Here is a 13,942-nt window from a genome sequence, read left to right as displayed (position 1 = left end):
CTCGGCCTCCCAAAGTGCTGGGATTACAGGCTTGAGCCACCGCGCCCGGCCTCATCTGACTTTTCCTTTACACACTACATAGTTTCCCACCTCGGTGCCTTTACTGATGCTGTTCCCTTCCCCTTCCTCCACACACGTCCAAATTTCAGTCAGGCTTTGCATATTTTAACTGCCATTCTCTAGTCATCATGCATAATTACATAGTCATGCAGAAGGCAGTTGACAGTAATAATCAGTTGTGGCATGCATTAGTGCCCACAGATGCCAGCCCAGTGTCTGGCCTCCGGGAGGTGGGATGAGGTCTGTTCTGGGCTGGGAATCCAGCACCGAGCCCGCCTCCCACACCCTCCCCCGAGCACCTGCTTGCAGAGTTCCTCCTCAACCTCGATCTCTTCTTCATCCTCATCATCCTCTTCCTCTTCATCACCCTCAAAGCAACCCACAGCGTCCACGGTAATGAAGTGGTCCTCATCTTGGCCAGCAATCTCCTTCTCAAGCGACTTTAGCTGCCCAGGGAGTAGGCAAGGGGCTCAGGTTAGCTCTGAACAGCCAAGGGGCCATGCCCTACCCACCCCACCCCTACCCTGACAGTCTCAATCCCTCCAGACCTGCTGTGAGTTTGGGTTGGGAAAAACCTCAACTTGCTGTGTGGCCTTGGCCAAGGCTCTGTACCTCTCTGGGCCCATGTCCTCTGAGGGAGCTCGGGTTACCTCCTTGGCTTTGTCCTTATGCCCCTGGGACTTCACGTGCTCCACAAACTTGCGAGGGGTTTTGAAGTAGCGGTTGCAAATGGTGCAGAAAGGTCGCAAGGATTGTTTGGCGATCTGGAAAAAGGCAGGCCGACCAAGCAGTGTCCCCAGGTGCAAGCCCCCTGACTAGCACCCAGGCAGGGCCCGGCAAGAGCTCACCTCCCCTGGGCAGGCCCACCATATCTGTAAGAAGCTGGGCTGTGCTCCACCCCTGCACTGGAACGTGGGCAAACACATCTCTTCGTGGTGTGGGTGGCTGAGAGATGCCATGGCAGATGGCAACACAGAGACAGGACAGACACAGAGAGAAGACGAGAGAGAGGGCAGCTGCCCAAATAACCCGTGAGCCCCGTGGCTGAACGGCAGGGTGAGATGGTACCTGGCCTACACGGGACAGATGGGGAACCTGAAGCCCGAAGAAGAAACAAGACTGACTCATCCAGAACTGCATTGTGGGTTATGCGGGTGCAGGGGCAAAGAGGAACATTTACTTTCTTACTGGGGTTCTGTGTTGCCTGGCCTCCGCCTGGAGACGGCAGTGTGGGTGCCTCTGCAGCGTGCAGGCCCTCCTACCTTGTGGTCCTGTGTCCTGCGGTGTTGGATCAGGTCCCCCACGTAGTAGAGCTGGCAGGTGTTACACCAGCGCCTTGGTGGAGGCTCCCTGAATGACAACAGTCAAATCAAGCACAATGTGAAGCCAGAAAGACAGCAGCTGTCCGAGAGTGCTCCATAAGTGTAATGCCATTCCAATAGCAATTCCCACAGGATCTCTTAGGGAAGCTTAACACAATGGTTCTGAGGTTCATCTGGATGAGCACTTAAGCAGAAATAACCCAGGAAACTTTAGGGGGAAGGGGAATGAAGCACTGGGGATGCCAACCTTTAAAATGAAAACCACAAGCTACAATAGATAAAACTGTGTAGTGTGATGTACATCCTGACAGTGTATCAATAGCAAAGAATGGAAAGGCCTAACCAGGTTCAAATATTGGTAAGAATTCAGCTTCGCCAGCCTGGGCAACATGGCGAAACCCCTTCTCTAGCAAAAATACAAAAAATTAGCCAGGCATGGTGGCTCATGCACCTGTCGTCCCAGATACTCAGGAGGCTGGGGTGGGACAATTGCTTGAGCCTGGGAGGCAGAAGTTGCAGTGAACTAAGAGAGTGCCACTGCACTCCAACCTGGGTGACAGAGTGAGACCCCCATCTCAAAAAAGAAAGAATTCAGCTTCTGATAAATTGGTATTGAAAAGCACAGATTATACAACAAGTTATGTCAGAACAATTTGTTGTCTACTTGGAGAAGAAAAGCCTTCTGCTTCCACCTTCCACCTTACTTGAAAACGAATCCTAGCTGAACTACCAGAGAGTCAGGCATAAAAATAAAAACCATACACTTTAAAAAAGGGAGGCCAGGCACAAGGGCTCACACCTGTAATCCCAGTCCTCAAGGCAGGAGGACTGCTGGCACCCAGGAGTTTGAGACCAACCTGAGCAACATAGCAAGACCCCATCTCTATGAAACATAAAAAACATTAGCTGAGTGTGGTGGCACATGCCTATAGTCCTAGCTCCTCAGAAGCTGAGGTGGGAGGATTGCTTGAGCCCAGGAGGTCAAGGCTGCGGTGAACCATGACTGTGCCACTGCAATCTAGCTGGGGCAACACAAGACACTGTTTCCAAAATAAATAATAAATAAATAAAAAGCGGGCCAGGCACAGTGGCTCATGCCTATAATCCCAGCACTTTGGGAGGCTGAGGCAGGAGGATCGCTTGAGCCCAGAAGTCCAAGACCAGCCTAGGCAACATAGTGAGATCTTGTCTCTATATAAAATAAAATGAGGCATGATGGTGTGCACCTCTAGTCCTAGTTACCTGGAAAGTTGAGGTGTGAGAATTACTTGAGCCCAGGAGGTTAAGGTTTTAGTGAGCCAAGATCACATCATTGCCCTCCAGCCTGGGTGACAGAGACCTGGTCTCAAAAAATAAAATAGGGTTGGGTGCAGTGGCTCATGCCTGTAATCCCAGCACTTTGGGAGGCCAAGGCAGGCACATCACAAGGTCAAGAAATCAAGACCAGTCTGACCAAGGCCAGGCATGATGGCTCACGCCTGTAATCCCAGCACTTTGGGAGGCAGAGGTGGGTGGATCACGAGGTCAGAAGATCGAGACCATCCTGGCTAACACGGTAAAACCCTGTCTCTACTAAAAATACAAAAAAAATTAGCCGGGCGAGGTGGCGGGCGCCTGTAGTCCCAGCTACTTAGGAGGCTGAGGCAGGAGAATGGCGTGAACCCGGGAGGCGGAGCTTGCAATGAGCCGAGATCACGCCACTGCACTCCAGCCTGCATGACAGAGAGAGACTCCGTCTCAAAAAAAAAAAAAAAAAAGAAAAGAAAATTAAAACACAAACAAATGTCAATGACAAGGGCTGTGCTATCACTGGCCAGAGTGTATCCTTTATGTAGGCAGCTTGCTAAACCAAGGCTGGGCATACCGCTGGTTCACGCCTGTAATCCCAGCTTTGGGAGGAGGGTTCTTTGAGCTCAGGAGTTTTGAGGCTGCACTGAGCTGTGATCACGCCACTACACTCCAGCCTGCGTGACAGAGTGAGACACTGTCTCAAAAAAGAAAAAAGAAAAGCCAAATATATGTAAAACCCTGGCTGGGCGCGGTGGCTCACGCCTGTAATCCCAGCACTTTGGGAGGCCAAGGCAGGCGGATCACGAGGTCAGGAGATCAAGATCATCCTGGCTAACATGGAGAAACCCCATCTCTACTAAAAATACAAAAAATTAGCCAGGTGTGGTGGCGGGCGCCTGTAGTCCCAGCTACTCGGGAGGCTGAGGCAGGAGAATGGTGTGAACCCCGGAGGCGGAGTTTGCAGTGAGCCGAGATTGCACCACTGCACTCCAGCCTGAGCAACAGAGCAAGACTCCGTCTCAAAAAAAAAAAAAAAAGGCCAAGATTGGGGGATCACATGAGGCCAGCAGTTCGAGACCAGCCTGAGGCAACGTGGTGAAACCCTATCTCTACTAAAAATACAAAAATTAGCCAGGCATGGTGGCACGCCTGTAATCCCAGCTACTTGGGAGGCTGAGGCGCGAGAACTGCTTGAACCCGGAAGCGGAGGTTGCAGTGAGCCATGATCATGCCACTACGCTCTAGCTTGGGTGACACAGTGTGACTATCTCAAGAAAAAAAAAAAAAAGAAAAGAAATGGCTAAGGTAGGCAAGGGCTTATTTCACAGCACCTGCCCTGTGGGCTTTGAGGAGGAAGGAGACAGGCACCCCCCCAGTTAGGGTATTGGGATCCAGCCTTCAGCCCCATTCCTGGGAACACCCCCCTGCCTTCCATGGGGAAATGTATTTCCATGTGATTTGGGTAGAGCTGGCCTGCCTAGGCCTAGCCAGTCAGAACGCCCCATCCGTGGCCAGGGGATTGCTTCAGAAACGTGCACGTGACCACAACCAGATTAACCAGCATTTCCCCTAGAAACTGTTCTGCTACTGCAGACACAGGCGACGGCCCTTCCTTGGAGGTGACTGTGCAGGGAGGCTGGGGCTGTGGGTACCTGGTGCCCACTGTAGTAAGAGATGGAGCCTCTCTAAGAAATGGTATCCCGTGGGTCCAGCTGTATATCTTGCCTTCCCACTTACCTAAGCCAGAAATGTTGCTCCTTTTTGCTCAAGCTGATTTCTGTCTTACAGAAATTAGAATTTTTTTCACTTACAGCCACAAAGAACCCCCAATGATGCAAGAGGACAGTATTGATGTCTTTGTGTTGGGGACTAAGGTGAGGTGGTCGTAGGTAGGGACTGGAGGGACTTTTTACATTTTTGTTGTTGTTTTTGAGATGGAATCTTACTCTGTCACCCAGGCTGGAGTGCAGTGGTGTGATCTCAGCTCACTGCAACCTCCGCCCCCGGGTTCAAGCAATTCTGCCTCAGCCTCCCAAGTAGCTGGGATCACAGGCATGCACCACCATGCCCGGCTGCTAACTCTGTATTTTTAGTAGAGACGAGGTTTCACCATGTTGGTCAGGCTGGTCTCGAACTCCCGACCTCAGGTGATCCGCCCACCTCGGCCTCCCAAAGTGCTGGGATTACAGGCTTGAGCCACCGCGCCCGGCCTCATCTGACTTTTCCTTTACACACTACATAGTTTCCCACCTCGGAGTAGGATTCAAGAGAAGACTTTGGCCGGGCGCGGTGGCTCAAGCCTGTCATCCCAGCACTTTGGGAGGCCGAGATGGGCGGATCAGGAGGTCAGGAGATCGAGACCATCCTGGCTAACACGGTGAAACCCCGTCTCTACTAAAAAATACAAAAAACTAGCCGGGCGAGGTGGCGGGCGCCTGTAGTCCCAGCTACTCGGGAGGCTGAGGCAGGAGAATGGCGTGAACCTGGGAGGTGGAGCTTGCAGTGAGCTGAGATCCGGCCACTGCACCCCAGCCTGGGCGACAGAGCGAGACTCCGTCTCAAAAAAAAAAAAAAAAAGAGAAGACTTCATGGAGAGATATCATTGGGAGAGGGTTTGATAAACCCCCGACACCTGAAGTTTGTTAACAGCTTGTGCTAAGTATGTCTTTTTAGTTTTCTTCTGTGTCACAAGATCTATTTTTATACAAACAACTCATTCTGCAGATGCAATTTTGAATCCTGTTTTACTTTGACGTTGCATCACCTTTCCACATTATTATAAATTCCCCAGTTATCCTATATGTTCATTGTTCCATGAGCTGGACAGGCTTTTTCACCATCTAACCAATCCCCTACTTTCGAGTATTTTAGATCATTTCCCGTTAGCTTTTTTTTTTTTTACCATGATACTAATAGCAAAGAACGTCTTGGTGAGTCATCATTCTCCTGTGTTTATGATTATTTCACCCAAGTAGGAAACTCTTCTCAACGTGAGAAACAGCTAACAGAGACGCAAGCTGCAGGCAAGCGGAGGTCACCAAGAGCCCTTCCTGTCCCCTCAGCCCCACCTGGAAGCTTCAAATTGTGACCTCTATAAAATCAGGACAGAGCCCGTGACCACTGACTCAAGGGACCGTCCAGCCTATGAAAGTATTTGATTTGCCCTCCATAGGGTTTGTTTTGTTTCAATTCTGAACTAGCTGTTAACATTCTGAAATTGGGAGATTTCACATACAAACCTGGATTTCTGGATTCTTCTTAAAACTAAGAGATCTGGAGCTGAGAAGCAGCTGTCTCATGAGACAGAGCCTGTGTCCCAGCTGTGGCCCCAGCTAACATGGTCCTGCTGCTGAGATGACACATCCCAGCCCTTGCACACCTTTACAACTGCCCATAGAGTCCTGAAAGCACCTCCGGCTGCCCGCCAGGCCTTCCTGCCCCAGTCTAGTTCCAGACCCCAGGAGGGCTGAAGTTTCTGATTAAACAGGCCCCCATGACAATGAAAGGGCGAGACACAGGGAAGCCCTAACCTCCAACCACAAAAGAACCTGATCCTCAGCCTTGTCACCCCACAGAGGGGTCAGCATACGTGCTGCAGGGGGCAGGGGTCTGTGCCACAACCTGTCCTCTCCCAGAGGGATGGTCACACTGTTCCTGTCTAGAGGGAACCTTAAGAGACTGTCATGAATTCCTGCACTATATTCCTCACCAAGCCATGTTACAGGCAGGGAAAACTGAGGTTCAAGGTCACACAGTTAACAGTGTGAGGAGGCCTGGCTGGCGGAGGCAATGCTTAATCCAAAGGTAGACCCTGCAGATGCTAGATTCAGGCCCTGGCTGACGAGACCGCCTACCCCCAACGCAGAGCTTCCACGATCCCCCACTCACTCATCCTCTGTCTCCAGGACATCCCGGGGCACGGGCAGCAGGGACAGGAGGCAGGCTTGGCTCATGTGCTGGATCTCCCCTAGCCGCTGCTGGTGCTGAGGCTCCGACATGTGGTCCTGGAACTCCTGCAGCAGGAGGGAGTGAGGGATGGGCCTGGGGTGTGAGCCCGGAACAGTGGGCAAGGCTGGGGCCTGGGGAGGCAGACCCCAACCTCATCACTGTGAGCCCATTTCTCTCACCACACATTTCTCTCTTGTGTAGGCTGCAGCAGGCACGATAAACTGAGACACAGGGCACATGCCAGCCCAAGCTTCTGCCCCTCCCAGAGAATGTGTGAGTGCCTCAAAGACAAGCAGCAGCCTGGTTAGCATCCAGGTCTCCAAGGCTCTGCCAGGTGAGGCACAGAGTAACACAGCTCACAGCACAAGAGTAGTAATAATACAAGTACAATGCGATCATGATTACTGCTACACTCACTTTGGGCCAGGCCTGCGCTCAGGACTCCAACGTCACATTGGTGACTCCCCAGAACCACCCAGTGAGGTAGATTCTAAACGTTTCCTTCTTTCTTTTTTTGAAACAGAGTCTCGCTCTGTCACCCAGGCTGGAGTACAATGGCATGATCTCGGCTCACTGCAACCTCTGCCTCCTGGATTCTCCTGCCTTAGCCTCCTGAGTAGCTAGGATTACAGATGCACGCCACCACATATTTTTAGTAGAGATGGGGTTTCACCATGTTGGTCAGGCCGGTCTCAAACTCCTGACCTCGTGATCCACCCACCTCGGCCTTCCAAAGTGCTGGGATTACAGGCGTGAGCCACCGTGCCCGACCCTAAACCTTCCTTTGTCTGATGCGAGAGGAAAAAGGCACGGGGTGGACTTGCTTTCCAAGGTCCCCCAGCTACTCAGAGCCGATATGAACCAGGTCTGCGTGACTCTAAAAACCTGCTTGAGCCCAAGAGGTAGAGACTGCAGTGAGCTGAGATGATGCCACTGCATTCCAACCTGGGAGACAGAGTAAGACCCTGTCTTGAAACAAAAAACAAAAAAACAAAACCACCAAAACCTGCCTTCTTGGCTGGTCAGGAAATGTTTCCCAAGCAAATGCATGGCTGCTGGAGGCAGGGCCCAGTGCAGCCTGAGACAGCCTTGGAAGGCCAGGCTGCGCATTCCACGCAGGCCCCACCCGTCCCCACCCTTATCTCCTGTACCTGCTGGCTGGAGCAGCTGGCCTTGCAGATGTAGCAGAAGAACTGGAGGGCCTGCTTTGAGGGAGTGCTGGTAGCTGCAGGGGTGGAGGAGGCGGAGTCACTGGGGCGGGGCACAGGTGTCAGGGGTACAGTGCTAAAGGCCCGGCTGTCACTGCTTTGCAGAATGGTGACCTTCAGGGAGCCCCCAGCGCCCCATACCTGCATGGGGAGTAGAAACTGAGCTTCTACCAACTGTGTACTTACAGTGGGCCAGCCCAGCATTCGACATCTACCAACATTGTCTCATTAGATCTTCCTGATGATAGGGAAACAGGCTGTGAGCTGTTAGGTGACCACCCCAGCTTACACAGCTAGAAAGCACTGCAGTCAGGATGCGTACCCAGGTCGGCCTAGAGTACCACCCGTCCCACCCCTTGTATGACAGATGGGGAAACAGACTCATAGAAGGGAAAGGGTTTGCCCAGTTATGCAGAGCTGGGACCCAAACCCCACAGAGAGGCTTCCACTCTGTGCTCTCTCCATGAGGGCAACATTACCCATGCAAGACCGGGGCTCTTGCTTGGGGATGGGCAGGCTGGAAGGGAGGGATGTGAAGACAGCACAACAGCAAGAAGGTCCCATGCGGACCACTGTCAAGCCCAGCCTGGTCTGTCCACCCATCCTAGGCAGAGGGCAGTCATCCCATTTCACAGTGGGGGAAACACAAGGAGGCCCTGAGGCGGCCTGGGGCAGAAAGAGGCCATCCCACCCTGCTGGGCTCTGTGGCCCTCACACTGCCACATCAGGGCCTCTACCCACCCCTGGCATCTCTCTAGCTCTGTTTTCACATTCTCCCACATCTAGGCCACTGGCCGACTCCTTCTGGATCTCTTCCATGCTGACTTGGGTGCCCACAGGCTCCGGCAAGGTCTTTTCCATGCCTGAAATGACAGATGTGCTCTGTTTCCCAGAGTGCATCTCCCACCCCAGGCCCAAGAGCTGCTTTCTCCGTCCGCAGCCAGAACCTTGAGGCCCCCAGCATGGATGACCCTGGACCTGGGTTCCGGGCCTAGCCATCAGTCCCAGGCAGCACCCAGTCAGGGGAGGAATGAAGGGTCTGGGCAGAGCTGTTCTGTCACCAGACCAGCTGGAAGCCAGTGCTCACTTACCTCCACCAGCTTCTACTGCATCAGATGGCATCTCCAACCCGCAGACATGAACCACAACCGGTGTTTGCTCTGGAGCCAGCACCGACACCTGTGGCTGGGTCTGAGGTTGCTCATGGGTTTGCTCTGGTGGCTGTACTGGCACCTGCGCTGGAGGCTGCTCCTGCGGCTGGACCCTTGGCTGTGCTTGTGTGTGGACCTGTGGATACGTCTGTGTCTGGGCCTGCTTCTGCAGCTGCAGGTGCACCTGCCTTGGGGGCTGTGAACGTGCCTGGGGCTGCAGCCGCTTCTGCAGCTCTGCCTCCTGCTGCAGCTGCACCTGCCTTGGGGCCTGTGAATGTGCCTGTGGCTGTACCTGTGGCTGCATCTGCTTCTGTGGCTCTGCCTCCTGCTGCAGCTGTGGCTGCACCTGCTTCTGTTGCAGCACTAAGTGCTCAGGAGAGGTCTGTGTTTGTGCCTGCTTCTGCAGCTTTGGCTGCACCTGGGTGTCTGTGGGTGGTATCCGTGGCTGAGTCTGTGACTGCACCTGGGCCTGGACCTGCAGGACCCGTGGCTGGAAACGTGGCAGCACTTGGGCTTCCAGGGGCTCAGGCAGCAGGTCTGGTGTCTGTGTCTGTTTCGGTACTGTCATCCGGGCCTGTGGCTGGGCCTTCGCCTGTAGCTGCCCTGGAGGTTCCTTCTCTGTGGGTTCTTCTGAGCTAGGAAGGATCAAAAGAAAATCCCAGTCACGTCTTCAAAGAGGCCCCAGGGGCTCCCAAGGAAGGCCAAAACTAGGCCGAGCATGGTGGCTCCCATCTGTAATCCCAGCATTTTGGGAGGCTGAGGCAGGTGGATCATTTGAGGTCAGGAGTTCAAGACCAGCCTAGCCAACGTGGTGAAACCTGGGATTACAGGTGTGAGCTACCATGCCCAGCCCAAGATTGTTTCTTTTTTGTTTTTTGTTGTTGTTGTTGTTGTTGTTGTTGTTTATTTGGTTTTTTTTTTGAGATGGAGTTTTGCTCTTGTTGCCCAGGCTGGAGTGCAATGGCACAATCTCGGCTTATTGCAACCTCCGCCTCCTCGGTTCAAGCAATTCTCCTGCCTCAGCCTCCTGAGTAGCTGGGATTACAGGTATGCACCACCACGCCCGGCTAATTTTGTATTTTCAGTAGAGAAGGGGTTTCTCCATGTTGGTCAGGCTGGTCTCAAATTCTCGACAGCAGTTGATCTGCCCACCTCAGCCTCCCAAAGTGCTGGGATTACAGGTGTGAGCTACTGCACGCAGCCCAAGACTCAGTTTCTAATGCTGGCTCCACCACTTACAGGCTGGGGATTTGGGCAAACTTCTTTGGCTGTCTAGGCCTCAGTTTCACCTAAATAAACCGGGGAGGGTCGTTCTCACCTCCCACAATTTGCTGATATGTATCCAACTGGCTCTGTAAATGGCCTGCCTGCTACGGCCCCAGATGAACATCTTTACCCCTCCCACCCAGCCATCCCGCTTGGCCTCCAGGTGGCTCAGTCCCAAGGAAGACAGCAGAGTCTGGCCGGGAGCTTCCCCAGGTCAGATGCGGAAAAAAGTATGGCTTTCCTCCAAGTCACAGGCCAAGGCCCTTTCCTTGCTCCAGCTCCACTGAAGGGTGAACCCCCTCTGCCACTGCCACCCCTGCCTTTGCAGGAATGAGAGCACAGGGCACCCAGGCCCAGGTCAGGTTTTCGGCATCAGTTACCTCCTCAACCTCTTGGCTGGCGGCTCGGACACCTCGCAAGGCTCAGGCTCAGGTGCTGCAGTGCATTTTTCCTTGGCGATGTCCTCTGGGCAGGGTGGTAAATCTTGGTCTGGAATGGAGGCATGAGCGAGGGAACTCAGATGTTGGGGAGAGCATCTCTGACCTCCATGAGATAGGGACTGGGCTCCCCACCTTCCCACCAAGAACCCCAGCCTCCCACACTTGCCTCTATCGGCTGCTGACCCGCCCACCGGCCCCGCCCCATCCATGTCCCTCTGAAGGGCCAGCAGCCTCCATCCCTCACCTTCTGGTGTGTCCATCTGGGGCTCTGCGGCTTCCTCAGACCCCTCTGGGGGGTCTGACTTGTCTTCCACAGGCATTGTCTGAGAAGAAGAATCCTGCTTCCTTTCAGAAACTATGTTGACATCCGATACCCACCCCTATCAGTACCCTCTCGCCCAAGGGCAGCTGCCCCCATCCTCCAGGGGATGATAGGCCCCAAGGACCCTGGTGGGCCTGGCCCCAGAGCTGCCGAGTGGATGATCTTAGTAAAAATGCCCCAGCAATGGTGTCTAAGGGACTCTACCTAGTTGTCTGTTAAATAAACCCAGGTTTGGAGGACACGAAGCCTTCTCCTGGCCACAGTGCTACCTCCTGACCTGACTTCCCACCCAGTTTTCCACGAAGTAGCCAGTGGGGTCCTTTTTTTTTTTTTTTTTTTGAGACAGAGTTGCACTCTTGTGGCCCAGGCTGGAATGCAATAGCACAATCCTGCAACCTCCGCCCCCTGGGTTCAAGCGATTCTCCTGCCTTAGCCTCCCAAGTAGCTGGGATTACAGGTGCCCGCCACCACGCCTGGCTAATTTTTGTAATTTTAGTAGAGCTGGGGATTCACCATGTTGGCCAGGCTGGTCTCAAACTCCTGACCTCAGATGATCTGCCCGCCTCGGCCTCCCAAAGCGCTGGGATTACAGGCATGAGCCACCACACCTGGCCCAGTGGGGTCCTTCTAAAATGCAAACCTGATCATGTCTCTTCTTTCAGGCTTAAAGCCCTCCCATGGCTTCCCGCAGCCCTGGTGCATGCCTTACGCCAAGCCTGAAAACACTCTGCACACCCTCCCCTTCCCTGCACAACCTGGCCTCTGCACACTCCCTGCCCCAGCAACCAGCCCTGTCTGCTTATCTCCCTTGGCCCAGGCTTTCACTTAGAGCTTCGAAGCCCTTCTTGCAGGAGGCCCTCCTGACTCCAGAATGCGTCCAGAACCCACTTCCTTTTCGTGGCATTTCTGTATTCTTTTTTTTTTCTTCTTCTTTTTCCATAGAGCCAGGGTCTCACTGTGTTTCCCAGGCTGGTCTCAAACTCCTGGGCTCAAGTGATCCTCCTGCCTTGGCCTTCCACAGTGCTGGGATTACAGGCACGAGTCGTCGCACCCGGCCTCCACAGTCTTAATTAATTGGTTGGAGCATTATTTGCATTAATATCTCTCACCACCCTCCCCATTCCTGTCCAAGACCTCAGGGAGGGCGAAGCCAGATACATCATCTGCACCAGGGAGTCCCCTGCAGGGACTTCCAGATGTCTGCTAAATAAACACACAGCTCTCTCTGGCCAGTTCCAGGGCACCCCAGGGGGCCACCAGAAGCCTGCAGCCTCCCTCCCTCCTTCCTTCCCTCCCTCCTGCTAAGCCCAAGGAATGAGCACTGAGCAGGGAATGGCAATCTGGACACATCAGGACTCTGCCCTTGAGAAGCTACCCAGCTGTCACCCTGCACGACACAGGCACCAGCCTGAGAGTCAGGAGGCCTGGGCTCTGGGTCCACCTCGACAGCTGTGGGCCTCAGGACCACCCCCACCCCAATCTCTGAGCCTGGGTTTTTCCATACGTGAAAAAATGAGGGCAGGACAGGTTAGACACTAGACCAGATCTGTGATAACAGGCCCGTTGGAAGGCTGGAGGCGGGGCCGCTCGCTGGAGGAAAAGGCCTCACCTCCAGAAGTGGCGTTGTCCCTGCCCTGGAATGCACCCAGGAGCAGTGTGTGAGGGAGGAGCTGCGGGGACCTTCAGGGACAGGACAGTCTAGGGAGGAGGTGAGCCCTTTGCAGATCTCCTGCTTACGCCAGGAAAAAGGTAAACACCTCTCAAACACACAGGTTGCCAGGGGGCTGCGGGCTGGAACCTATAGCCGGCAACAGGGCATAGCTTAGGATTTTATAGCATTGTTCTACCCCAGTTACATTTCCTATACTTTGTTTGTTTGTTTGTTTGCTTGCTTGAGACGGAGTCTCACTCTGTTGCCCAGGCTGCAGTACATGATCTTGGCTGACTGCAGCCTCTCTCTTCCAGGTTCAAGCAATTCTCCTACCTCAGCCTTCCTGAGTAGCTGGGATTACAGGCACCCGCCACTAGGGCCCGGCTAATTTTTGTGTTTTTAGTAGGGATGGGGTTTCACCATGTTGGCCAGGCTGGTTTCGAACTCCTGACCTCAAACGATCTGCCCTCTTCAGCCTCCCAAAGTGTTGGGATTACAGGCGTGAGCCACTGCACCCAGCAATTTCTTATACTTCTGTGAATGGCAATTAACTTAGATAGTTTTTAGAATGTCAGGTTACGATATGTTTCCTTTCAAAACAAATGTAACAGAAAGGAAGTTCACTCATTCAAAGCCATGCTATCCCACACAGTCGCCCCACAGCCTCGGGAGAGCAGTTGAGAGTGGCCGGGCTGAATTGAGAGGTCAGTATCAGATACACACCAGATTGTGAAGATTTCGTAGTTTTTAAAAAAGGAACATAAAAAGCCTCATTTTTTATATTGATGACAGGTCGAAATAATAGTTTCACATGGGATTGGGTTAAATAAGTTAGTAATATTAATTTAGCCCATTTCTTTCTACTTTATAATGTGGTTACCAGACAATTTTAAGTTACATATACGGCTTGTATTTTATTTCTACTGAGCAGTGCTGAATTTTTTTTTTTTTTTGAGACAGGGTCTCACTTTGTCACCCAGGCTGGAGTATAGTAGTATGATCGTAATTCACTGCAGCCTCTAACTCCTGGCCTCAAGCAAACCTCCCACCTCAGCTTCCCAAGTCCCTGGCATTACAGGCATGCACCATCATGCCCCGATAATTTTATTTTTATTTTTGTTTATTAATTTTTTGAGACAGAGTTTCACTCTTCTTCACCAGGCTGCAACCTCCGCCTCCTGGGTTCAAGCGATTCTTCTGCCTCAGCCTCCTGAGTAGTCAGGATTACAGGCACCCATCACCATGTCCGGCTAATTTTTGTGTTTTTAGTAGGGATGGGGTTTC

The 13,942-nt window shown here is 52.9% G+C and overlaps 1 protein-coding gene across 9 annotated transcripts in view; it reads right to left on the bottom strand.

Annotated features, from left to right (window-relative positions):
* The window catches only part of CIZ1 (CDKN1A interacting zinc finger protein 1), a 41,574-nt gene that overhangs the window by 3,301 nt on the left and 24,331 nt on the right, over positions 1 to 13,942 (bottom strand). For 3 of the 9 annotated variants that reach the window (XM_011931293.1, XM_011931289.1, XM_011931292.1), the window contains 10 exons: positions 10,930 to 11,023; positions 10,626 to 10,734; positions 9,272 to 9,614; positions 8,920 to 9,115; positions 8,570 to 8,691; positions 7,772 to 7,969; positions 6,561 to 6,685; positions 1,323 to 1,410; positions 711 to 824; positions 360 to 506 (listed from right to left, as the gene is read on the bottom strand). In XM_011931293.1, coding sequence (XP_011786683.1) covers positions 360 to 506; positions 711 to 824; positions 1,323 to 1,410; positions 6,561 to 6,685; positions 7,772 to 7,969; positions 8,570 to 8,691; positions 8,920 to 9,115; positions 9,272 to 9,614; positions 10,626 to 10,734; positions 10,930 to 11,023 — 1,536 coding nt within the window. Of the gene's footprint in view, positions 1 to 359; positions 507 to 710; positions 825 to 927; positions 1,006 to 1,322; positions 1,411 to 6,560; positions 6,686 to 7,771; positions 7,970 to 8,569; positions 8,692 to 8,919; positions 9,615 to 10,625; positions 10,735 to 10,929; positions 11,024 to 13,942 lie in introns of all 9 variants that reach the window. The other 6 variants (XM_011931290.1, XM_011931286.1, XM_011931294.1 and 3 more) reach the window with 4 other exon arrangements.

This window comes from Colobus angolensis, unplaced genomic scaffold (genome assembly GCF_000951035.1).
Source record: "Colobus angolensis palliatus isolate OR3802 unplaced genomic scaffold, Cang.pa_1.0 Scaffold9, whole genome shotgun sequence".
In the NCBI taxonomy this organism is placed as follows: Eukaryota; Metazoa; Chordata; class Mammalia; order Primates; family Cercopithecidae; genus Colobus; species Colobus angolensis.
This window is presented reverse-complemented; position numbering and strand designations above follow the sequence as displayed.